This window comes from Protopterus annectens, chromosome 2.part1 (genome assembly GCF_019279795.1).
Source record: "Protopterus annectens isolate FY-2018-M chromosome 2.part1, PAN1.0, whole genome shotgun sequence".
NCBI classification, from domain to species: Eukaryota; Metazoa; Chordata; order Ceratodontiformes; family Protopteridae; genus Protopterus; species Protopterus annectens.
Window position 1 is genome coordinate 652,734,777 of NC_056729.1, and position 25,331 is coordinate 652,760,107.

Sequence of the window (25,331 nt, forward strand, 5' to 3'; positions counted from 1 at the left end):
TCTGGTCTCCACTGAATATTAGCTTCTAACAAATGTCAAATAAAATAAATAAATACTGGATCTCATTCTGGGTCTCATTTCTTATACAGTGGATGTGCATCCTCCCAGTCTTCATTCCCTTAAGTTTACTGCATGGTTTCTCCAGTTCCCTTGATGGCCAGAAATCCCAAGCTTTCAACGGCTGTAGTTCACATTTTGTACTTTGGGCGGAGTATCATGGACTTCACCCTTTTCTGCTCCTTTAGAATCCATTTTGGATTTTCTTGCTGAGTTGTTTCATTACAGCTGACAGCCATCTGCAATTTCCATGTCGGCAGGGATAATGTTCCTCTGGCTTCTCTCAAGATTTCCAAGGCATTCGTTAAAAGTACCTTTTTTCCTACATCCCCCAGCGCGGGATCCGGTACCTCCCTGAGGTTTGAATTCTGTTTTGCAGGTCCTTGCAGGCCCTCCATTTAAACTTTCAGCTACATCTGATTGAAGCTGTTGTCTTGGAAAACCTTGTTTGTGATGGCTGTTACTTCAGCAAGGAGGATTTTGGAATCACAAGCTCTGGATTCTTCTCTCCTTTATTTGGTATTCACAAAAACAAGGTGTCCCTTTGTACAAAACCTTTTTTGCCTAAGGTAGCTTCTGAGAATAACCTTCATTAACAGTTCTATTCATCTCCCAGTATTTTTCCCAATTTCTCCAACAAAGTCAAATATCTTTTGCATTGATATGCATAGGCAATTGAGGTTTTATTTGGACCATACCAAAGCCTTTAGAAAATCCAGTCTGTTATTTGTTGTCTTTTCAAAATCCAGGCTGGGCTCACCTGTGTCTAAAGTGACTTTATCCAAGTAGCTATCAGACTGTATCTTGTTTGCATATTGTTTGACACGAGCCTAAAGGTCATTCTACCAGGACTATGGCTACTTCTGCAGCTTTCTTTTCTACAGTATCAATAGATGAAGTTTGTCCAGTTGCTACTTGAATGGGTCATCATAGTTTTGTGTCGCATTATAAGCTGGATATTCAGTCAAGATCCAGGGCTTCCATTGACTCTTCTGTGATGTAGAATATCCTTCTGTAGTTCCTCTCAAGGATTTTTCTTGACTGGGGACCCTGTCCCACAGGTTGAAGCCTGACAGAGCAGACAACATTGGGTATGAAATGTATGTACGCACCAGAACAATATATCCAAGTTGTCTGTCTCCATGTGGTTTAATCCCCCCCCCCCACCTTTGTTTGGTATGGTGAACTTCCTTTCTGTTATGGCCTGTCAATGGAGGTTGTCCTTTCCTAATCCTTGGAGTCCCAAATCGTCCTTGGTTAGGGAAAATGTATTATATGTTGGAGGTGGTTGACATAGGGTAAACTCATTGTGAGGAGTGGGGGATTGTGGGTAATAGAGACAGAGCCTGGCAAGTTCGAAGTCTGAAGGAGTTGGTCAAGGTCAGATCAGATAACCCACAAGTTAAACCAGATAGAGACAGATAACATGGATCTAGTGTTATGGTTAGTACACAACTTTCATTTTAGAGTGACCAGAGCCAGTTCTGATGGGTGCTTTGGTAGTCTCCTTCCATAGATAGCTAGAAGGAGCCTGTCTCTCCATGCATCTCCAAGAAGAACAGTCAAAACAGATGTAGGTTTCAAGGAAGTGCCATCCAAAGGCTACTGTTTAAACTATTATTCCCCTCCTCCATTCATCCCTTACTGGGTGCTTTGCCTATGCAAAAGACTGCTGCAAGGTAGGAGAGGCAACATGTCCTCCCTGAGGAAAAGGCTGTCACATCTGTCGTTATTAAGAAATGCAAGGAATTTTATTCCTCTTCCTTTTAGCACGCAGAAGAACAGCAGACATTTGGCCAGTTCTGGCTTTTGACAGCCTAAGGTTGTATATGATTAAAGAAAGCTGACACATTGTGACACTGGGTCATACCACCTCTTCTGTTTAGGAAAGATTGGATATGCTTTTTGGACCTTCAAGAGCCGTATGAACTAAAATATAAGGCTGGATTCACATTCAAGAAGATTCCTGCACTTTCACATGGGAGTCAGTCACTTCCAGTTTTTCAAACTCACGTGAGCAATGAGTCTTTATGAACTGTTGGGCCATGGTGCCTGCTGCCTTTTTTGTCTGGGGGAAATCAAGAAAATTTCTTATGTGGGCAGCTAACTTCTGTTTACCTCCAGCTGACAGAAACTGATTTAGACCAAAGACTTGAGTCTTTGTTCTTTTCCATCCCTATGAATAACTTTCATTGACAAGAATCTTCAATCGCATGTCACTCAAACTTTTGTCTACCCATTTGTTTCCCCAATACAAGGATGTATCTGACATATTTGCCCCTTCAGAATATTCAGGAATAAGCAAATGAAATAAACAATAAAATAAAAATCAATGCATAAGTAAATACACCTCATTCTCTTCTACTTCATAATATGGGCAGTTATAGTTTTGTGTCTTTAGTTTTATGCCGGCCAAATTATTATAATGGCTAAAATTTATATTATGTGATCATTTAGGTGGCAGTTTTCCCCTTTAATGTGTATCCTCATAATTGGTTCATGTAAGTTAGGGTGTGGGGTCGCAGGAGACCTTGCACCCCTACAAAAAAAAAATTCTTTGTTCACAAAAAATATTTTTTGGCAATTGGTATTCAACAGAAGGACATTCAGAATGAATGTATTTTGCAAATCAGCATGATTCCAGAGATGCATCACCATTCACTGAGATACCATGGTTGTGGTTTGTTATATCTGTAGTCTTGGGATGACACATTAGCTATTTGCCAGGGACTTTTGAGACTGTGGGAATGGGTTACCACCTGAAACCTTTTCTTCCTAGCACTACATGTTATGAGAGAGACTAATTGTTTGGTAGATTGCCTAAGTAAAACAGAACTAGTTTACCATCCAGCAGTTAACTTTCTTCCAGTTTCTTCTGGAGGCCAGTGAAGTTTATGACCTCTTTGTGTTTTTCTATTGCAAAGTGCAGACTTTTCTTCTCTCATCTTTCAGCCAAAGCTCATCCTCTGAGGGATACCTTGACATTTCTGTGGCCTTTGTATTGTGCATTTCTCTCTCTCCAGTCATTCTAGAGTTGTTAATGAAAGTGAGATCTTCTCTGCCATGGTGGCCCAGGCAGTTGTTTCTCAGTTTTGCAGCAGTGTGCAGTCCAACCCCTTTAGGATCTGTTCCAATCCAAACATCTATTATTTTACCCTTCTACAATTAGACACCCAGTTCTTTATAAGATAACACTGTTTTCTTTTCCCCTCTAGTCCCCATTCTAGCTAGAAAACTGTACTGTTTGAATGAATGCGGTCCATCCTCAAGGCATAACTAAAAAGTTACATGGGAAGCTTCAAGGTTTGCCCTCTGGTAAGCTGCTGAAATTTTAGATCCTTTTGTTTCACATCTTCTTTAGTGGTCCTTCACTATTTGTCAGAGCTCTTTGAGTTTGGTCTTAATTGTTCTTCCCCCACCAATGCTCATTTGATTTCCATATCCAGTTTTCACATAGGGGTAAGTGGTAACTACTTGGAATCCCTAAAGGTCTATAATACCTTCATTAAAGGCAGTTTTTTTCTTCTTTTTATCATTAAAGGCAGGTTCATGCTAAGTCCTCCCATTAAACACTGTGTTCCAACTTTGGATACTTATTTTATGCTTAAAATGTGTACTTCTGTTAGAACTAGCAGACTTGACTGCTGAAAATTCCTGTCTTGGAAAACACTTTTTCTGTTAACTTAGCCTAATAGGTTTTGTAGCAATAGAATCCTGTCTGTAGTAACATCATGCTTAGTCTTTTTAAAAATAGTTTTGTTGAAGTGTCAGTGAAACGTATTACATAAGACAGCCACATTTTAAAAGAGATCCATAATGCCTTGGGAGTTTTGCTTAATTATGTAGAACTACCCTACCATAAGCAGAAGGTAGGTTAATTGGAGGTGGGATACTGAAGAGGCAACTGGTAACTTGAGATGCTGACAGAAATGAGAACATTAACACTGCAAAATGAGAATTAGTATAAAACCTTGGGCTAAGGGAGAAAGTTGAGAGGGCACAGAAGGGAGCTGGCTTTATTGAAAGCAAAATTGGTAAGTTCTGTAGACTCTCAAAAAAACTTTTTTTTTATTATACTTAAAAGCATTTCAAATATGAGCAAATACTCAGGCTGAAGTTTAGTGAGTTAATTAAAAAAAAAAAAAGTCAGGAGGAGGAATTAGATAAAGATGACTGGCTTGCTGTTGGAGCAGCACATAGGAAGTTGAGTGACATGAAGCAGTTGTACTGTATAATGAAAAAAAAACATGCAAGAATAGAAAAGCTAAGAATAATACGATTAGAAGCAGTGGAGTAAGAATTGGTGAAGAAGTTTCTAATCTCTACATTAAGAAAGTAGGTAAAGCCACAGAAGGTGTCAGAGGAAATATTGAAAAGGACCACATGGTGAATCATATGAGCAGTGTGGTGGGGCTGCATAAGGCAGGCCCTAAACACATAGTGTGCAGGCTTGTGTCATATAAGGTAAAAGAATTCTATTTGGCTTGAGCAAAAAAATCAGAAGCGTCTCTTATTTGGCATTGTTTGAGCCAAAATAGTGCTGGACTGCTGTCACCAGATATTCCAAAATTTAGAAGCAAGTCTAATGACTTGCATGGAGAGATGAGAGCCAGAGGTGAGCAGACTAGCATGTCCTACCTAGCAGTGTACAATGTGCACTTTGGGGGGGGGGGTCTTCCCACAGTAGAGCAGGCAGAATGCTTGTGGATTGAGAAGTACAGCAAGTTAGACTCAGAGAGGAGAAAGAGTCCCTGTAGAAGAGCAAAACAATTGACCAGAAGCGGTATGGATCAAGACACAGTACAGGGACTTGGACTTTCTCCCTATAAGGTCTCTAAGTGGCACTGTATTATCGCACCTTTCGGCAAAAACACGGCCCCCTACTGATTACCACATCAACAGCAACCCCCTAAGCACACAACCTGTGGTGAGAGACTTGGGAACTCAGATTAACCACAGTCTCACATTCGACCGTCATGTGAAGGCTGTGGTCAGAAAAGCCTTTTACTTGGTTCATCTTATAAGTAAAGGGATTGCATCCAGAAAAAAAGGTGGTTATTACCTCTCTGTACTCTTCCCTTATTAGACCTATGATTGAGTATAATGTCCCGTTTGGTATGTACCTCTCCAAACACCTGCACCAACTGGAAAGGTCACAAATACCTCACAAAGAGAATCCATGGCCTCCAACGCCTATCCTATGCGGACAGGCTTAAATCACTATTACTCTACTCTGTGTCATACAGATTGCTCAGCGGTGATCTTTATCTCACCTACAAGGCAATATCGGACCCTGCCCTACTAGAGATGCTCTACATCCATAAGTCTAACTCCACGCGCATTACCCGCTCGATAGGCCTAAATCTTATATGCGACATCAACAAAACCTGCTGGAGAGACAGGTTTGTCTCCCAGTGGCTGCCCAGTCTCTGGAATAGACTTCCCGTACATGTCAGAGTACCTCACTGGCCTTCTTCAAACGCATTCTTGATGAGTGGATGGGAAACCATAAATTTGTCCTAGGGGTTCTACCTTTGTCCCTCATTGACAGGGGTGACAGGTGCTGACTGTGGTTTCTTTTTTGGGAATAAACTCTTGGCTAGGCTTGCAAAGGCCCCAGGGCCTTTAGCCTAGTAACCGCCTATGATCCGATCCTAAGAGAGTATAGGCTGGATCAGAAGATCCAGAAGTAGATGGAATGAGAGAAGGAACCTCACTGGGAGAAGGAGCAGAACAAAATATTAGAGCTAAAGATCTTTCGACAGGCCAAGTTGTGGTGAACAGAGGCAGAGTATAGGGAGTTGATGACTTGTCAGTCTAGGATGTGCTGCAGAAACTTCCACTGACGGAATGGAGGGAGACACTAAAGTGAGGATCTTTGGTCTGGTAGGAAGAACATTGTGGAACCATTAGGAGAGACTGAGATGAAATGAAGAAAACACTTTAAATGTTGAATCTGCTGCTGAAGGATGGAGAGGGACAAGCAGTGCATCCCTGTGAAAGTAAAATGGCAAGAAGGATAAATCAAAAGTCACAGCTGATGGCAATGGCAAGCCAAAGAAAGGCAGCCATGGTTCTGCTGTGCTTTTCATTTTTTTATCGTGTGGGAAACGAGGAGATTGGGATAAAGACAACTTCCTGCAGTGTGTATATATTTTGCTGCTGAGGGGAACATCTATCGGGAGAGGTATGCCAGGATGCAGTCTTTGTGTCTTTCCTTAGAACTGTTGACAGGTGGTCTGGGGGGGAGTGCATCTCATTCTGTGAAGTACAAGATGTTGCAAACAGGGCTGGCAGGAGTGATGGGCATTCATGGATAGACTCTGACTATGGCTTCGTAGGAAAAAAAGAGGGGGTTGGTTGACAGGGTTCTTACTCTTTGTTGTTGATACTGTTATCATTGCCAATATCTACCTACTTGACAGTCCAGTACTTATGAGGGAGTTGTCATTAAAAACAGTCAGTTTTAGTGGTTAATGTCCTCCACCATATAGTGTTGTCTCTCAGGTGTTCCAGCCTGGATGGGTGTGTGCAGGGGTCAGCAGGACTGGGCAGTGTATATCGGTGTACATTTAAATGTGTCCATGATGGCCTGCAAGGGTGTAACCGTAAGGAGGGAGCTATCTATCTGTGCAATGGGGGGAAAGTTCATAGGGAACAGGTAATCCAAGGGATTGGTGGAAGGGCCACACTCTTAAGTGGAGTAAAATATAACTTCATCATAAAACAAGGGCTCTCAGAGGCTCTGAGAGATTGCCTGGCAATTGATAGTAATGGCCATCACATAATGATGTATCTGGGTGGATGGAAGATATAGAAGCAGCATGTGTAATGTAAAAATGATGTTGATTGGTAACATTGGTAAATTTTATCTTATGTGCAGTAAAGCAGTCATGATGGAGATGTGTAGCATCATAGGAAGTGATGCAGTTCCCAGGAGATGTGTAGCATCATAGGAAGTTAAGCAGTTCCCCAAGGAGATGTGTGTCGTCATAGGAAGTGAAGCAGTTCCCCAAGGAGATGTGTGTCATCATAAGAAGTGAAGCAGTTCCCCAAGGAGATGTGTAGTGTCATAGGAAGTGAAGTAGTTCTCGAAGGAGATGTGTAGCATCATAGGAAGTGAAGCAGTTCCCCAAGGAGATGTGTAGCATCATAGGAAGTGAAGCAGTTCCCCAAGGAGATGTGTAGCATCATAGGAAGTGAAGCAGTTCCCCCAAGGAGATGTGTAGCATCATAGGAAGTGAAGCAGTTCCCCCAAGGAGATGTGTAGCATCATAGGAAGTGAAGCAGTTCCCCAAGGAGATGTGTAGCATCATAGGAAGTGACGCAGTTCCCCAAGGAGATGTGTAGCATCATAGGAAGTGAAGCGGTTCCCCAAGGAGATGTGTAGCGTCATAGGAAGTGAAACGGTTCCTATGATGCTACACATCTTGGGGAACTGCTTTACTTCCTATGATGCTACACATCTCCTAGGGATAGTGAAGCATTTCACGAAGGAGATGCAAGCACTTGATGAGAAAGGGAAGACCGAAGGACTAAAGAGTGTTGTTGAGATTGCCAGTGGTAAGTTGTTTGGAAACAACAGATGTGCCAGTCTATCACCAAAATTTGTATCTGTTTATATCTTAGTAGATGGTAAACAGGTTACTGCTAAGAGAGATGCACCTTCTGATAAAACCATTGTGAGGCCTACAGTGGTTAGAGAAGAGCAGCACTTGCTTTGACAGTCCACCCTAGTCAAAACTTTGGGGAAGGACCCCATTCCAAATACCTTTGGTTAGGGTTTATCTTGAATGGGAGGGTGGAAAAGGAAGCAAGCAGGTAGGTGTGTTTGAGGATATTCCTGCAGATGTCTTTATAGGGAATGACTTTGATGATGCAGTATCTTGTGATCATGCAAAGATGCACAGTCAAGCTTGGAGACAGGCATGTAGGTTCAGTAACCTGGTGGAGACCCAGACAAATTTAAAACCTGAAGCTGGGACTGGTATGGCGGCTGTTTCAGAGAAGGAGCTATCCTGCAGCAGTCAATCTGAAAGTGAGCCATAGCTGCTGGTAGGTACTGATGTTCCCTTGGACAATGGTGACTGTAAAGATGGAGGTGAGTGATAGTGCCCAGTGAGGCACGTTAGTGTGGTTGAACAATGAAAAATGAATTCTGCTGTAAATATGCTGAAAGATAAAGCTTAGAATAAAATGTTTGCTTAAATGTAGGAATATAGCTTAGCAATGTAAAATTGGCATCCATACTATGTGACATACCTCTGGCTAAAATAAGTAAAAAAAAAAAACAAGAAACGTCTGTTAATGGATCAGCAAGGACGTTTGATAGATAAATGGAAGTGCTTTTTTATAAAATTAGTAGTAAGTGCTCTCTTATAAGCTGTTTCCTCAAAAAAACATGTTCTCCCACAGTAACAGCAAAGAAGTTTGGCTTTTTATAAAATCAGCAGTGTGTATTTTTTCACAAGATTTTTCCTTAAAAAACATGTTTGTCACAATATTAAAAAGTTTGACATAATTCCTCACAGATAAATGGACATAGACAGCAGGAAAGTCTAAAAACAGACATTACGTGCTTTCCCACAAAACTTTCTCACAAAAGAAGAAAAACAGGATCTAAAGTGCTTGACTGAAAGAGTATAAAAAGACTATGAACTAAACTGTGTTGGCAGTATTTTGTAGGAACACACTTGTTCCGAGGTATTGTATGGGAGAATATCATCTGTACTGGTCATGAAGAAAACTTTGCACATTAAACCTGTAACTGTAACAGTATAGTATGTGTCATCCGTTATAGAATAAGTTGCTTATTAGTACTTGAGCTGTATAAAGTATTGTGCTGCAAAGTATATTTTCTCATCAGAGGTACAGCCTGCAAAACTCTGTGTTATAACCAGTCTTTGAGTTCAACAGTAAACAGCCAGCAAGACTTTGTGTCTTAAGAAGACTTTGGTTCCAGTCCCGTACAGCAAGCACAGCGTGCAGCACATTTAATAAATTTTCAAGAGACAACTGTTGGACGTTATTAGGATTCCTGTGGAAGGGGAGCTTATGTTTGAGGATATTCCTGCATTTATCCTGATAGAGAATGACTGTGATGATGCAGTGCCTTGTGTGCATGCAGTGACACGTAGTCAAGCTTGGAGACAGGCATGTAGGTCCGGTGGCCTGTGGGAGACCCAGACAGATCTCATACCTGAAGCTGGGACTGGTATGGTGGCTGTTTCAAGGAAGGAACTATCCTGTAGCAGTAAGTCTGAAAGTGAGCTACAGCTGCTGGAAGGTACTGATGTTCCCTTGGACATGGTGATTGCAAGGAAGGAGGTGAGTGATTGTACACAGATTGACAGTGAGGCACAGCTGTTGGACGTTACTATGCTTCCTGCGGAAGGGGAGTTTGGGAAGGTCACAAATGTTGAGTTGAGACAAGTTCAACTTATGGACCCTACATTACAAAGCTTGAGGGAGATGGCTAAGGAAGCGCCTGAGGCTCAAGGAAGAGGGGAGTCCATATACAGGAACAAAGTTTTGTTGTATAAAGAGTGGACTCCTAAGGGAGGGCTGGAAGGTGAGGTAGTATGGCAGTTGGTACAGCCTAGAGCCTACAGTTTGTCACATCTAGCTATAGTCCCTGATATTCCTTGTGAAGGGGATATTGAGGCAGAGAAGGAAGATTTGCTGTATAGAACGTGGACTCCTACGAGAGGGCTGGAAGGTGAAGTAGTATGGCAGTTGGTAGAGCCTACCGTCTGTCAGTTATAGCTATAGTCCCTAATATTCCTTTTGCAGGTGATATTGATGTAGAAAAGGTGGCAAATGCTTTGCTGGAAATTTTCAGCAGGGTAGGTTTCCAAGGGAGATATTGGCTGTCCAAGGTGCTAACTTCATGTCAGACCTCCTTACATGTTTAAGCGTTGTAGGGTAAAACATGTAAAGATCACCCCCTACTATCCCTAGACTAATGGTATTGTGGAGTGGTTAAACTCTACATTAAAGACTGGTAAGGGGATTTGCAGACCAGTTTAAAAAGGCAAAATTAAACATTAAACCCAGTGTCAGGTGGGTATGGCAGAGGTCACTTACTTAGGATACAGAGTGGGGAGTGCTAAGATTAGCCCAAAACCTGTCAAGGTGGAAGCTATTCAAGGGTGGTCAGTTCCTGTTACTAAAAAGCATGTGAGAGCATTTCTAGGGACAGCGGGGTACTATAGAATATGTGTGCTCAATTATAGTACACCCCTTACTGACCTAACTATTAAAATAAACCAGATAAGGTAGTGTGGACCACAGATTGAGAACAGAAATTCCAAAATCTAAAGCAGATTTTGGGAAGACCCCCTGTATTAACCAACCCAAATTATAGTAAAGAATTTGTTGTGCAAGTAGATACATCAGATTGTGGAGTGGAGGCTGTGCTTAGCCAGGTTTCCTCAGAAGGAGAACACTGCAGTGGGGATTAATAATGCCAATGCAAATGGATTGCCCAAGAGAGGAGTGGGTTGATATTCCCAGACAGACCCATTTTTCTCAAAAGTCGTTTTTCAAGTGTCACTTGAAAACTGTGCTTGAGTCATAGGAGGGAGAAATATGAAGAATTTAGACATCGTTATTTGTGTGCATGTCTGGCTGAAGTTTTTTATATAATTTCAGATTGACCTATGTATTGTATACCAGCATGACTTGCTGTGATATTGTAAACAGGACTTGAACAGTGTCCTTGTACATTTCTAACTGCTAATGTTTGTGAAGAAAGATTCTAAAGGCAAACTATCTCAGATTCAGCTGATCTGCAGATGTCATCGGAATGTTGACAGTTGCAATGTGTTACTGTCAGAAGCTGAAAGAAGGAACATTAGTAAACCACCGTTGGTTGATTTTCAAAATATGAAATGGAAATTAGAACTGCAACAGTTGTGACAGGGTGGTCTATAAAAGCCTGCTGAAGTCAGCAGTCAGTTACAATGGTCAGCTACAGTAGTGTGTTGAGTTCAGTTGGGAGTTGTTCACAGATCTGCTATGCAGTGGATACCCAAAAGGACTCACCAAAAACTGTAAGCCTGCCTTTGCTCTGTTGTAGTAATTTAGTTTAAATCGAGAACAGTATTCTTTAGTCAGATAGGAAATTGTAACTAATCAGAGTTTTTCTAAATTTTTGATTTCTGTCCTTCAGTATTGATTTCATTTTCCTGGTACTTGAGTTCTGTTTGTATAAAAATATAAAACAGTAATTTCCAGTAATCATTTTGGTCATTATTAAGTATGTTTATTAACTTACATTGTGGCTGGTCAATCAGTGTTTTTCTTTAGTGACTTGAGAGTGCTTGTACTTGTCTTGATAACTCCCAGGCCACTCCGAAAGCATGGCTGCTTAGGTCATTTGCTATCATTTGTTTTAACATCTAGTTTTCATAATCGGGCACCCGTTTAAAAGGGCATGAAGGCACTCTGATTGGTGGCAGCATTACTGTATTATTTGGGGAAGGGACACAGCTGGACATCTGTGTCAGGCTTTCCCAGAAGTGTTTGGATGTGTGAGTTTTAATTTATTTAAGTGTGAGTGTATCAGAGGTCTTAAATTGGGACACATTGCTCTGGAGTGTGTAATAAGGAGTTACATTAGTGTTGGACAAGTATACAGTCCAGTTCCAGGCTATAGAGGATGTTTCTGTTGTGCTTTTGAAGGAAAATTGTGAAATATTACTCCTGTTTAAGTGACAGTCTCACATTGGAGTCCATAGGGAGGATTGAAGTTCCTTAGTTACTGACCCAGGGTATTAAGGGATGTTGCATTATTTGGTGGCAGTTCAGTGGGATTTTATCTGGATGTCACAAGAACATTAAAATGGCAGTAACAATGGGAAGACAAAACTTAAGAAGCAATACGCTAAGAAAGAAGGGAAGGAAAAATATGTCTGTTACCAAGAAAGATCACTAGATCAAGGAAATTTCAAAATTTTTGTTGGAAATGTCTCCACAAATACTTAATCACCCCTGATAGATTTCAGAAAATGTTTTCTGATGTGAGCCACATTTGTTAATGGTGTGATTTGGCCAGCCCTAATGTAATTTAAAAATGATCTCCCAGCACCTTTTAAGAGGCATTCTAGATAGGTATTTGCAGCTAAAGAAAGACAATTTGATGTTGGGTTTGTTTAATGGAGAAGGGGGTTCAGAAGCATAACAAAGCTCTTGTGTGTTTGATCCATTTGGTTGCTGAAAAGATAAGGGTTTGTAAAAAAAAAAGAAGATGTTTGCCCTCTGTTAGGGGATGCAGTGAGGGTTTTAAACACTATCAGAGACAATGATATGGGTATGAGCTTTCAGGAAGTAAAGTCCAATTTCTTATTGGGCTCTGTGGGGATACTCGGATCACAAGTGTTAAATAGATGAGGTTGTAGCTGAGTTTTGATTTTTAGGATTTCAGATGAGAGAATAGGGTTCTGACATATAAACTAAATGATCTTCTTTTGTAAAAAGATAATAAAGACACAAGACAATATATGGTCATTGTGGTCATAAAACTTCACCAATAGCTTTATACTTAATGTGTAAACACAAGGGTTGATAGGTTTTGGATTTGTATAGTCTGTAGATAGAGATGGGTTTGCTTTACCCCAGAGCTTGGCTGTGTGCATGCATGAGGGTTGCACAGTTTGTATTTTACTTAATGAATTGTTTTAATAAACCTTCTTTTGGTTACAAAAATAATTCTGATGCATTTTTTTCTTTACATGTCACAGTGTGCTTATAAATTCTAGGATTATGGTGATTGTGCTACAGGGAATGTGATTTATTTTGCTTTGTGCAGTATGTGCCAAGCATGCTATGTTGGAGACTGTATTAGAAAGTTTCATACATGAATTTATGAGCATATTTATGCTATTCAAAAGCAAAATACTGATAATGCCTTATATAAGCATTCAGTTGTGTGTAATGGTTTTAGAGCTGTAAATTTCAAGTACTTGAAGTTTTATACAAATTTCTTAGGGTTGAGAACACTATAATGGAGGTGAAAGTTGTACAGGCAGATTATACTCGAGGCAAGACAGAGCATCAAGCCATTGTTAAAGTTCAGCATGCATAAGCACTGTTTGATATATAGAGGTCCTGCTTTCAGTACAGCATTTGTCTGATGAAGTACAAAGTTATAAATATACAAAACACTTGTATATGCTATTTCTCTGTTTAATAAAGGAGTTTGTTTATTCCTACTTTTTTTGACTGGTGTAAATAACTTACACTGGGAGCACGGTCTTTTCTAATCAGGACAGGCTTATAGCAGAGTAAATCACTTACACATAGAACAACAAGTCTTTGGAATCAGACCCCTTGTCTTGTAATCTGGCAGTAATGCATAATCTGACTAATGGTCCTAAAATATGGCCTAAAAATATATTTTTACTTGTCTGTTGGCTGACTTAGTTCCAGTAGACTAGTTGCCTCTTTTCAGGAGAGACCCCAGGTGGTATTTATACTACTAGGCAAATTTGGCCAGGGCATCCCTTCCAATTTTCAATGGGTGTAGTGGATCTTTTACATCCATCTGAGCTACCATCAGCTCAAGCATTGGGGATCACAGTTTAAGATCGAATGTGCTACCTGTTGTGCCACTGACATTAACAGTATCAAGACGATTTCTGTTGTGTATATCCATGCTTTCCCAAAAATGTTTAAAAATAATGTTAATAAAATCGTCTCCTGTTTGACCACAAGCATTAGATGAGTTAATGGCTCCAGGTGATCTCAGTGCTAACTTAAACCTTAGCACTTGACAATTTTACCTGTTCTACAGTCTAGTTATGTGGTTTGGCTTAGCTGATAAAAGCTATCACCACAAGTTATAAGATTCTCAAAAGAAGAAAGCGTATTGCACTAGATCTTTCCCCTGTCACTAGATAATATCCTCCCTATGGGGCTAATGTATGACACATGCATTGATCACCTTCTAACTGCGATATAGGCACAACCAGCACATTATTTGTTTACTGGGAACACTAAAACTTTCAGCTAATCCTTTTTAATGCCTGTAAGTGAGCAAATTAATATCTACCTTATCATCTTGAGCTGCATTATGTTAATTTTTTTTAGCAAGACTTTCTTCTCTTCACTGGATTCTACGGCCTATATTTGATAGAAGAGAAATGAGATTAAGTCAAGAAATTAGAATTTTTGTTACACAGTCTGCTGTGGCTGTTTAGACAGTATTTATTGCCTTGACAGACTCGCGCACAACTTAAAAAAAAATCAAGAACTCCTGGAACAAAGTAAAAAAACCTGCTATAAAAATGCAAAAAACATGTTTGTGGGCTTCTTTGTTTTGTCTCAACACCAGTTTGTGAGGTGTTTAACTGAGTCTGCTTCAGAAAACTGACAAACCAAAAGACTGAAAATTCAAAATACTGAACACATTTTTAATGCAGGGGGCAAGCCACCCCCTCTTGTGGCAGTCCCCCACACTCCTGCTAACTATATATATAAACTCCAAGATTGCACAACAGTGGAGAGGGGGCAAATTCCATCATTCGGTATTTTGAATTTTCAGTCTTTTGGGATTCAGTCATCTGAGGTAGACCCATTTAACTGCCTACTTAACCCTGAATAAACTAATCAGGCAGATACTTCCTCACTCATTCATCTTTCCCAGGGGTAGGCAATCAATTCTGCCATTTTTTCACCCGTACTACTTCATCTATCTGTCAAGGAACTCAGGAACCAGCAGCTAGTTTGAATAACAGTCACCATCTTACATTAGTATCTTATTCCAGCTAGGTACATTTGTGCACTGCACTAAAACTAAAGCCAGTATCTCTAGTACTGACCTGATTTCCCTCGAATACGTAAAATTCAGTACTGAGTTTGTAGTCCTGCCTGCCTCTACTCAGAAAACCAGTTCATAAACTAAAAGCACATAAAAAAAAAAAAGTGATCACTTATGACATAAGCAATCATATATTTATATAGATGAAAACAAACCATATTGACACATTTTAATTGCAAGCATTATACAGCACTTATAATCTATCCAGTCATTGTCAGTCAAATACTACATAGCTCAAATCCTGCCTTCTTTCAAACCTTGTTTCTCCTCTGCATGTGTTTCCACAATTCCCAGTTTTTTCAATGTAATTTGGTTATACCTTTTTCTAAAGATCCTGTATTCAGTTGTTTTATCTCTGTTACTATATTCACTATTTCTAGTATAGTTGGTTTACACTTTGATTTCCATTTTCTAGTAATTGCTTTTTTGGCAGCCACCATAATTAGACTCAGGAAGGCCTTACTATGTCTAGGCAATTCTAATTCTGTATCATAGCTCAAAAAATAAATTCCTTATAATTAGTAGAGCATATAAAATATTGCATGATAACTATAAGAATCAATCAGAGGAGGTTAGAAGGGATTGGGAGAGAGATTGGATAAGCAATGCACAAATAAACAATGAGGTTGTATGTGTGTCTCACAAATATGCAACAAAATCTAGAACATTTAGGATTTTTTCTTGGAAATGTTTACATGGATGTTTTTATACCCAAAGTAGACTCCAGAGAATTTTTCCTCCGGGTAGACAGCAAATGTTGGAGGTGTGATAGGGAAGAAAGACGTCATTGGGAACATATTTTCTGGGAGTCTAATGAATTGGCAGACTTTTAAATATTCCTTGTAGACTACAGTGTCTGAGATACTGAGTAAGCAAATTGGTGTAACTAGGGAAATGATTTTTCTGAGCTATGATATAAAATCGGAATTGCCTAGACATAGTAAGGCCTTGCTGAGTCTAATTATAGTGGCTACCAATAAAGTAATTACTAGAAAATGGAAATCATAGTCTAAACCAGGACTTTCTATTTTTTCCTGTACCTAAAGGGCCCTACCTTCATACTTCTGGCCACCCCCTATTCAGGAGATTTTTGTGTTTCTTCCTCTCATTTTCAGTTCTCTGCTTTGCCCTTTGGGCTTTCAGTGGCCCCAAGGGTATTCACCAAATGTCTAGCTCCAGTGGTTTCCTTTTGCAGGTTTCGGGGCATTCAGATATTTCCCTATCTGGATGGCCTTTTGCTCCAGGCCCCAATCCCAAACCAAGTTAGTGCAGGATCTTCATTTTACCCAGCTTTTGTTGCATAGCTGGAGATTTATGGGCAACCTTCAGAAATCAGTGTTGACGCCATCTCAGGATCACAGCTTTCTAACTTGCAGGAATCTAAATGTTCCAATGCTAACCTCTCTTTCTACCACCATGTTTCTCTCTCACACAAATTATTTTCTATCCCTGCTTCCTGTGCTGTCTTCCAGCCATGGAGTTTCTAAGGGCCCTGAGGTTCATGGCTTCTGCTATCCCCATACTTCTGTGTGCCAGGCTTCATGTGAGAATGTTTCAGTGCTATCTCTTACAAGTGTGGTTTCAACACTGCCGCCCACTAGATTATCTGGTTCCTCTGCTCCCTTGCCTCAAACTGGAACTTCACAGGTAGATGCAACAGGTATTTCTCAATCTGGGTGTTCCCTTCCAACCTGCTCAGCCATCCAAGGAACTCTACACAGATGCCTCAGAGCTGGGGTGGGTAGCTGCTTCAGGCAACATGAAGACTCAGTGTCTTTGGTCACCTCAACAGAAGGCAGATCACATCAGCATCAAGGAGGTGAAGGCTCTCTTTCTGGTTGTTTAAGCTTTCCACTCACTCTGGGCACCAGGTCCCTTGAAGTTTTTTTATAGACAACAACACAGTCATGTGATAAATCAACAAGCAAGTCGGGCACAAGGTCTTACCTTCTTTTCAGACTAGCACTTCAAGGCTGGGAAATAGCATTCAGTCTGCAGCTGACCCTACAGACAGTCTACATACCTTCAGAGGGCAATCTTGTGGCATATTCTCTCAGCAGGTCCAGAATACAGCCTCATGAATGAATCCTTCATAGAGAGGTGTTTCTGAACATAATTTGTCAGTGGATCTCTTTGCCACCCTCAGTTCTGTTCCATAGTCCCAAGTTATTTGGTGTGGAATGTGGATGCTATGTCTTTCTCTTGGAAGGGAATGTTCCTATATGCCTTTCCTCCTCTTCCTCTTCTACCCAAAGTCTTTCACAAGAATAAAGAAGGATACTCCAAAAATCTTGTTGGTGACTTCCTTTTGGCCCAGACAGCACTAGTTCTCCTTCTTATTCATCTAGCCAGGGGCAGTTATCACAAGTTACCTCACTACATGGACCTTCTCATGCAGGACAGTGGATCTCTTCTCCACTCTCAATTGTCCATGTTTCAACTGACACTTTGGGTGATAGCGTTTTGATTCCTTTGTGACACCAATTTTCTGAGGATGTATTTAGGATCCTGCAGGAGGCCAGGAAACCCAATAGCAGTAAATCATATATGTCCAAGCTGAAGAGATTTTCTGTCTGGTGACTTAAGCATCACCAAGATACATTTTCAGTGTGTGTGTGTGTGTAGGGGGGGGGGGGCTTCCTCTTTCCTACCTGTATGAACTGCTACATGCCGGATTAGCATATACTTTAGTGAAAGCTCATTTGTCAACAATATCTGGCTGTCTGCCACTGAATCATCCACTGGCCTGTAGATTTAAAGTCAAGCAATTTCTAAAAGGTGCCTTTCATATCAGACCCCCAAGAAGGCCTATTCCTCCTTGTTGATATTAATTTTGTCCTTGAAAAACTGACACAGGCTCCTTTTGATCCTGCTGCTGCTGCTTTGCAGCATTGCACCTGGAAGACTGTTTTATTGGTTGCTTTAACCAAAGAGAGAAGAGTTTCTGAACTTTCCAGTCCTTGATGGTGGTCCCTCCTTTTTTGTTTTTTTTCAATGACAGGGTGTCTCTGTATAAATCCTTCTTTTATGCCCAAGGTGGTTAATGAGCTGTCCCTTAATCAGTCTATCCAGCTTCCTTCATTGTTTTTCCCTTCTCCACAGTCTGCTAATGAGAAGGTTCTTTATACCTTGGACTTGCATAGAACACTCTGTTTTTATAAATAATATCGAACGCCTTTTGTAACTCATCATTCATACCAGGACATTGAGTTTGGCAGTTTCTAAGCAAACCATCTCCTGGATTTCCAAGGTCATTTCTTTTTGTTATACTTTTTATGGCAACAGTTGTCTTCTTCTATTCGGGATCATTCTACTAGGGCAGTGGCTCCCTTGGGGGCTTTCTTCACGGGTATGGACACAAACTCCATTCTTGAAGCCACTATTTGATCTTCCCTTTACACATTCACTAAGTATTACAAATTGGATGTCCTTTTCAGAGCCAGGGCAGGATTTGCCAAAGCTATCCTTCATGGGTTTGTGGATGTCTCCTTCTTCCTCCCTACCTTCGCAGAAGCGTTTGTACTCTCCCAGAGGTGATGAATACTACAAGAATGATAGGGAAGGATGTAGTACAGTTGTGTAAAATCTTAACCATAACAGTAAATGTCCTTCTTTTCACTGTTGCAGTATTCACTCCTTCCCACCTACCCTACCCCCTTTCTTTTCCTCTTTTATCATGTGGTACTTCCTTTCTGACCGAAAGGTTCTCCTTGCCTTCCAGTTTCTGGATGCACATGGTCTCCTTTCCACTGGGGGTTCTGGATCTCTTGCAGCACCTCATTTCTGGATTGAGAGCTTATGTGCGTACATACGTAACCTTTATGCACTACGCTTGCACGGGGAGCATACATCTGACGTATGATGCTCCGAGGTAATAAAGGCTTTGGTGTATTGGTTAGATATTGGGCTATCCCTGGGAGGAGATCCCGCATGTATAGAATACTACAGCAGTGAAAAGAACTACAACTACTCTTATGGTAAAATTTTACACAGCTGTAATTTTCACTGAAGTATTCTGCTTTTCTCCTGAAAATATTCTGGTTATGTAGCTGTTCTAAAATGTCTGCATATTACATTTAACCTTGACGTTATGATCCTCTTTAATTCTTTAACTTTGTTCCATTCATGGCTGAATAAGGTTCCACAAAGGACAAAGCCACTTCCCAGTTAACAAATAAAATGCATCTCGCCATTATGTGACTAGGGCATGTTAATAAGAATTTGTTGGATGAAGAAATAATTGAAATGAGGGTAAGTAAGAATTTGAAACTGGCAGTGGAAACAGAATCGTAAGAATAATAGAGTAGCAGTGCAGTAACAGAGGGATACTTGCTGCAGGACAGTAGAACTGTTGTGAAAATGTGGACTTAGCTCAGGGTAAAGCAAAATAGCAGCACAGAAGTGGGAAGAAGAATACTTGCACGTTGAAAATAAGTGGGAAAGGGTAGAGTATAGAGGATTGATCTGTGACTTATTAATTTACACTGAAATTTTAGTTTATAGCCTTACTGGCTGCTCATTTTCAATATCCTTTTCTGCAGCAGCTTATCTTGAGAATACTTAGTTATTGCATGCTGAAACTAGCAAGCACTGTTGACTCTGCTTATTTGGTATCTGGGCAAGGCAGCAAGACTATACTGTCCTTCCCTTCTTTACCTATCTATTACTGAAATGCAGCACAGTTCATTATTGAATGCAGTTGTTCTGTGTTGGCTGAGTGCAGGGGGATTCGTATGCTGGTAGTCTGAGCTGGACAAACTCATGTCTTATCCAACGCTGCAAAATAAAATGAAAAAATGCACTATTCATTACTAAATGCTGCTGGAATGTGCTGGCAATTACCCCAAACTTTTGACGCTACCTGAGTGGGATTTGCATGCAGGTAGTCTTGAGTGGCTGCACAAATTCATCTGTTACTTGGGTGAGCAAGATAATTCCACCTTGCTTTTGTGTCCCACATCCTAGGATGGGAGGTGGGGGTTGTTAATCCATAGAGGTGAGAACAAGAGTAATATGCTCTCCACTAAGATATATATTTATTATTTAGTTATTTACTGGACTAGTCCGACTGAGCTGTCCTTTTTCAGCAGAGATTTTGGGAGAAAAACTCCACAGTTAATGCATATGCAAAGTATAGTACAAATATTTCAAAAAGTTGGTTTGTAGTTAACACTTTATAAATTCAAGGCACCAGGGTAGTATAGGAAGATATACAGTTATTGTCAAAACCACAGTTTGTTTGTTTGTGTCTTTCGGCTTTTCCCGGTTAGGGGTCACCACAGCGGAACTCCGGTCTGCTAATGATTGGCAGTAGAGTTTTACGTGCTGGCTTGCCGGGCCTAACGCACAACCTTCAACGAAGGAACGCCCATTCACGCATGTCGCCACACAGAAGATGCTCTAACTGAGAATCAAATGGGCAACGTCTAACTGTGAGGCGACGACGCTACCGCAGCACCACCACCGCAGTCTATTGTCAAAACCACAGTAACAAAAGGTAATAATGACATAGCAACACAGAAAAGGAAATGACTGAAAGCATTGGCCTCTTGATATTTAGTTAAGAGTGTAGAACATAAACATATTTGAGTAGAAAGTTGGAATAGGTATTCAAAGCTATTTAAAAAACAGTTGCATCAGATTAGAGTTGAATAAGGATGAGAGAAAAAAGGGGAGAGGAGGGAAAGATACAGGTGAGGAGGTTATATAGGTTTATCATGTGACTTAGGCTCCTTGCACTAGGTTAGTGAATCTTCTATGCAGGGAACCTTAGGTTCTAGTCTGAGACCAGAAACTTTCCTAAAATCATTTTACAATAACTACCTTTCCCAATAAAAAGATCAAGAAAATCAGCTTGTCCAAGTGACACAGCTGTTAAAGTTATATTTTTCCCATAGTGCACACAGGCCATCTAGTGGCCAAATTAAAGAAAAAAGCTACTACTGTGTTCTTTGCTTTTATACTTCAGTGATGCGTTTGCTTTTATAAATTCAGTAATGAGTTTGAAACAATATCACTAATTCAGTTAATAAAAGCTTTAAAATGATTGTGTGTTTATTGCCCAGACACCAAAAGCCTGTGTGTTTGTATACAAGCAGAATGGAAAACTGCCACTGTATATTTGCAGATTGCTAAAAGAGTGGAAGTGGAAAATAAATTATTTCTCATTGAGTCATTGTATTTTATGGGAAGCAAAAAGAAAATGAAATTTGTTTGAGTACAGGATTTGAAATCGGAGAGCTTAAAGAATGGTAAAAAGGTAGCATTCAACAATCTGCTTTACCAGTCAGTGGTACACAACCAGCATCGTCCTCTTACTGCAAGTATCTGCAATCCTGACATTTTTTTAAAGCAGAAGCAACTTTAGATATCAGTCTTTTAGAATGTGTTCATAGAATGTAGAATATGTTCATAGGTTACTACTAGGCTAACTGCCCTTGTCGGCCATTTTAAGCATAGCCAGTTACCCCATGTGAGAATCAAACGCTGCACCTTGTGTCTATAAGGTAAACAACTTAACCATTAGGCCACCCTCCCGTTTGTGTAGCTTTTACATAAATCTCATCCTCATCTTGTTTAAAGACAGAACAAAAATTGTAATATTAAAGAAAATGGAGGTGCCACTCTTTTTTAAACTTCAGACTGAGTGGAAACCATTTGATGTTCCTAACTATATTTGAGACTCCAGAACTCCATGTAAGTTACTTTGCATTTCCTTAGTAATGGTTCTATGTACCTACTTTCAGCAAACCAGTGAAAATGACTGAGCACATGAGTTGATGAGCTCTTTCTCATAAAACAGATCTTTGTGCTGTAATGTCTGGCAATTTCAGCAAATATCAAGTTCTGAGGATTTTATGAAAATGTGTTTCTGAAGTTATGTTCCATATAAACATTTTGAAAATGTAAATGATTGATGCTGGAAGGCACAATTATTACTACCATTTTACGTACTGAAAAAGTGCATACAGACGTTTTAAAATTACTGAATGATTTATGACTTAATTTTGCATCTTAAATATTAATTCTGTCAGTGTGCCTGATTCAGCATAAATAATGACGTACTGCAGAGTCCTTATTTCACAGAGTTTCATGTGATCGCTGTTGTAAAATTACACCACTTTACCCAAGTGCCTCATTTCCACATGAAAATCCTCTGCTGGAATTGGTAGTATGATTTATCTTCTGACTGGTTACAGTTTGCCAGATTTCTGTGTGGTAAGAGCAGCTCTGTGACTTAGAGGGATAAAGCCTGGACTGTGCTGCAGGTGACCCATGTTTGAGTAGCTTCCAGGATGCCTGTACTAGTTGACTGCGGAGGGTGAGAGTAAGTGGCTGGTGCCAGCTCTCCCACCCTTTTGGAAGGGAGGTGGTTGTAGAGCACTAGGTGTTACTTGTCCTGCCCAGCTCACAGTATCGTAATACATTTGTACTGGTAACCAAGAATTCAGCAAGCAATGGATCACTTCTGGTGTGGGGACAGCAGTGCTGGAGCACAGAGGAGTTGCCAAGGTAGAGATCTATCCCTCGGGATCACTTCCTGCCACCTGACTGTTATTGGGAGAGCAGAGGGCTGATCAGGATTCATGGGAAGAGAGTTAAGCAAAAATTTCTTGGTAGTAGGCAGGCAGTGGCTCACGCATCTGGCATGTATTGATTAGCATGGCTAAACATTATAAAGACAGACCTAGTGGCTGAAGATACAGAAGGAAAGGTAGGAGTCCTACTTTTGTCACAAAAATAGGGAAAAGTATTAAGGATTTTTTAGAGACTAAAAAATGTAATACTCCTATTACTTATGGGATGTCAAGATGTGAAGACTGCAATTATTGTAAGTTTTTGATACTGAGAATACAATAATAGTAAAGGCTTGGGACTTTACTATTAATATCAAGGGAAATTACAATTGCAAGTCTAAATTCATTGTGTATCTAGTATTATGTAATTCTTGCAATGGATTTTACATAGGAAGAACTATGCATAGCTTCCATCGCAGAATTTATGAGCACATGAGGAAAAACTGGATGTAACTAATGCCCTAGCAAGACATGTCAACTGTCATAAGAGTTAAAGTGGATTTTAGTTTTACTGTTATTGACCGAGTTTTAAATGCAGACAAGAGATGGGATGTAGAAGTGGATTTAAACTGGAAAGAATATGCTTGGCAAATGAGGCTAAACACAGGTGCAGATCCAGGTATGAATGATATGAAAAACTTTAAAGCAGTGTTAAAACACTGCTAATGTTTTGGGGTCATGTGACTTGAGCAAACTATAAACGTGAATTTTGTATGTGTGACAACCAGGTCTGAAGAAGTTCTTTGTGAATGAAAGCGCTTACCGGTTGTTTTTTGTTTTAATAAATATTGAGTGTTTTATTGTCATTCGAACTGCGTATTGGATTTATTACATTTACAATTGGAAAAAATCTACTGCCAATCATTAGCGGACCGGAGTTCCGCTGTGGCGACCCCGAACCGGGAAAAGCCGAAAGACACAAACAAACAATTGGAACTGTGGAGATTTATTTGCCAAGCATAACTGTCAAAGAAGGTATAGGAGAGTGACTGAATCAAGAGAGGTGGTGAAAGGTGATGTGACAACCTGACTCCATGTACAAAAAAAATGAGAAAAAGGGGGATTGATGATGATGATGATGACTGAACTCCATCAAAATTGAACTTGTTTGTGTATATGTATTCCTTTCATTATGACCATATGGTGTACTGCCATATGTTCTGCTACAGTAGAAATGTATTTATTTATATATTCGTTATCATTGTTGTTTGATGTGTTATTTCTTTGCCGATCCATTTCTTTACCGTTATTATTTTTGCTTGCCATGTAACAGACCTGTCAGCCTCTGTCCAGGAACAAATTAAGATACACCAGACCATGTTCTTGGAGAAACCTGCACACAAGGCATTTGAAGCTCTGTTGATTGAAGAAGAAGAAAGCATGATTCAGCATTTCAGGGCTGCTGCAGAATAATTGTGGAGGATATTCAAGATGAGAAAGATCCTGCTTTTTTTCTACCTCAGTTGACTTCTACTGATGTGAAAGATGGAGGGAACTGGGCTTGTTGTAACAGCTGTGAGGCAAAGAGAACTTGAATGAGAATGCTGTGGTTTAAATCTTACTTCTGTATTAACTTTAGAATCACTTGGACTACAGTTTCATTCTTTCCAGCAACATGACTGTTTAGAAAACATAAATAAAGTTTATATATATGAGAAAATACTTGGACAAATATACAGCTGTGCCTGTGTGTATTCTGGCTAGCTCAAATTGTGTAATATGTGTTTTGTAGTCGCACTGTTTGCATACACACACATATGTAGGACAGAAACATTGGAAAGCAAAATATGTAAAAGTTAGTGTAACCAAAAGTGTGTGTATCGATTGATAACTACAGTGATCTGACTCTGGAATCATTCATTGGGTAACTTGGTGTTTCATTTTCTGTTATTGCTTGTTTAGCAAATTATTCTGACCCTATCATTTGGGATCTGTGTATACGTATTATAGGTTCATAGGTAGGTATTAGGCTATCTGCCCGAAGGTATTTATAAGCCTAGCCAGAATGTGTTGGCTTTTGCCGCCCCCTTTGATTATTTCCCTGTGCCTCTGTCCAGCAGAGCCAGTGAAGTGATCCCCGAGGTAAACATTCTGTTTCCCATCCTCTCATCAAGGTTTCTTTTGAAGAGTGTTAGCGAGGAGCTCTGCCTAATGTAGATTGGGAGCTTGTTCCAAAGCATGGGAAGTCTATGGGACAGGAAGCTAACCCTCCAGCACGTCCTATTTATTGTTGTGGTGAGGTTTAGATCCCTAGAGCGTGTGGCTCGAGGGGATAAGGTTTTCTTTGGGTGGAACATGTCCATCAATTCTGTGTTAGACATGGCCTTGTATGTCAGGCAGAGATCACCTCTGAGTAGGCAGTATGCAACCGAGTACAGCTGTAGTTTCTCAGTCGAGCTGCATAGGGCATCTGTTTGAGGCCAGTGATCCTCTTGGTGAGGTACTTATGTGGTTTTTCCAGCTGTTGCAGGTGTCTTGTAAGGTACATCCCAAATGATTATACTCTATGATGGGTCTGATGAGTGATGAGCAGAGGGGCACAGTGACCTCTTTTGATCTGGATGCGAACCCTTTTGTGATTAGGTGGGCCACGTAGAAGGATTTTCTAACCACTTTGGCAATGTGATTATCAAAGGTGAGATTACTATCTACTTGGGTCCCCAGATCCCTTATTACGTCTTCCGTATTTAGGGGACTACCACCTATGTGGTAGTTTGTGGGTACTTTGTTTTTTCCAAAAGGGATGACACTGCACTTTTTGGCATTTAGCTTGAGGCCATGATTTTGACACCAGGTATCCCTCTCAGTGAGACCCTTTTGGAGGATGTCTGTCAGCCGGAGAGTCAATTATAGCCACTAATTTGCAGTAGTCTGTG

General features: G+C 40.3%; 1 protein-coding gene across 1 annotated transcript in view; it reads left to right on the plus strand.

The window, feature by feature from the left end:
• Positions 1-24,131, plus strand: part of CENPO (centromere protein O) — a 282,925-nt gene extending 258,794 nt beyond the window's left edge. The window contains exon 6 of the mRNA XM_044062391.1: positions 23,729-24,131. Coding sequence (XP_043918326.1) covers positions 23,729-23,868 — 140 coding nt within the window. The 3' untranslated portion in view covers positions 23,869-24,131. The remainder of the gene's footprint in view (positions 1-23,728) is intronic.
• The last annotated feature ends 1,200 nt before the right edge of the window (positions 24,132-25,331 follow it).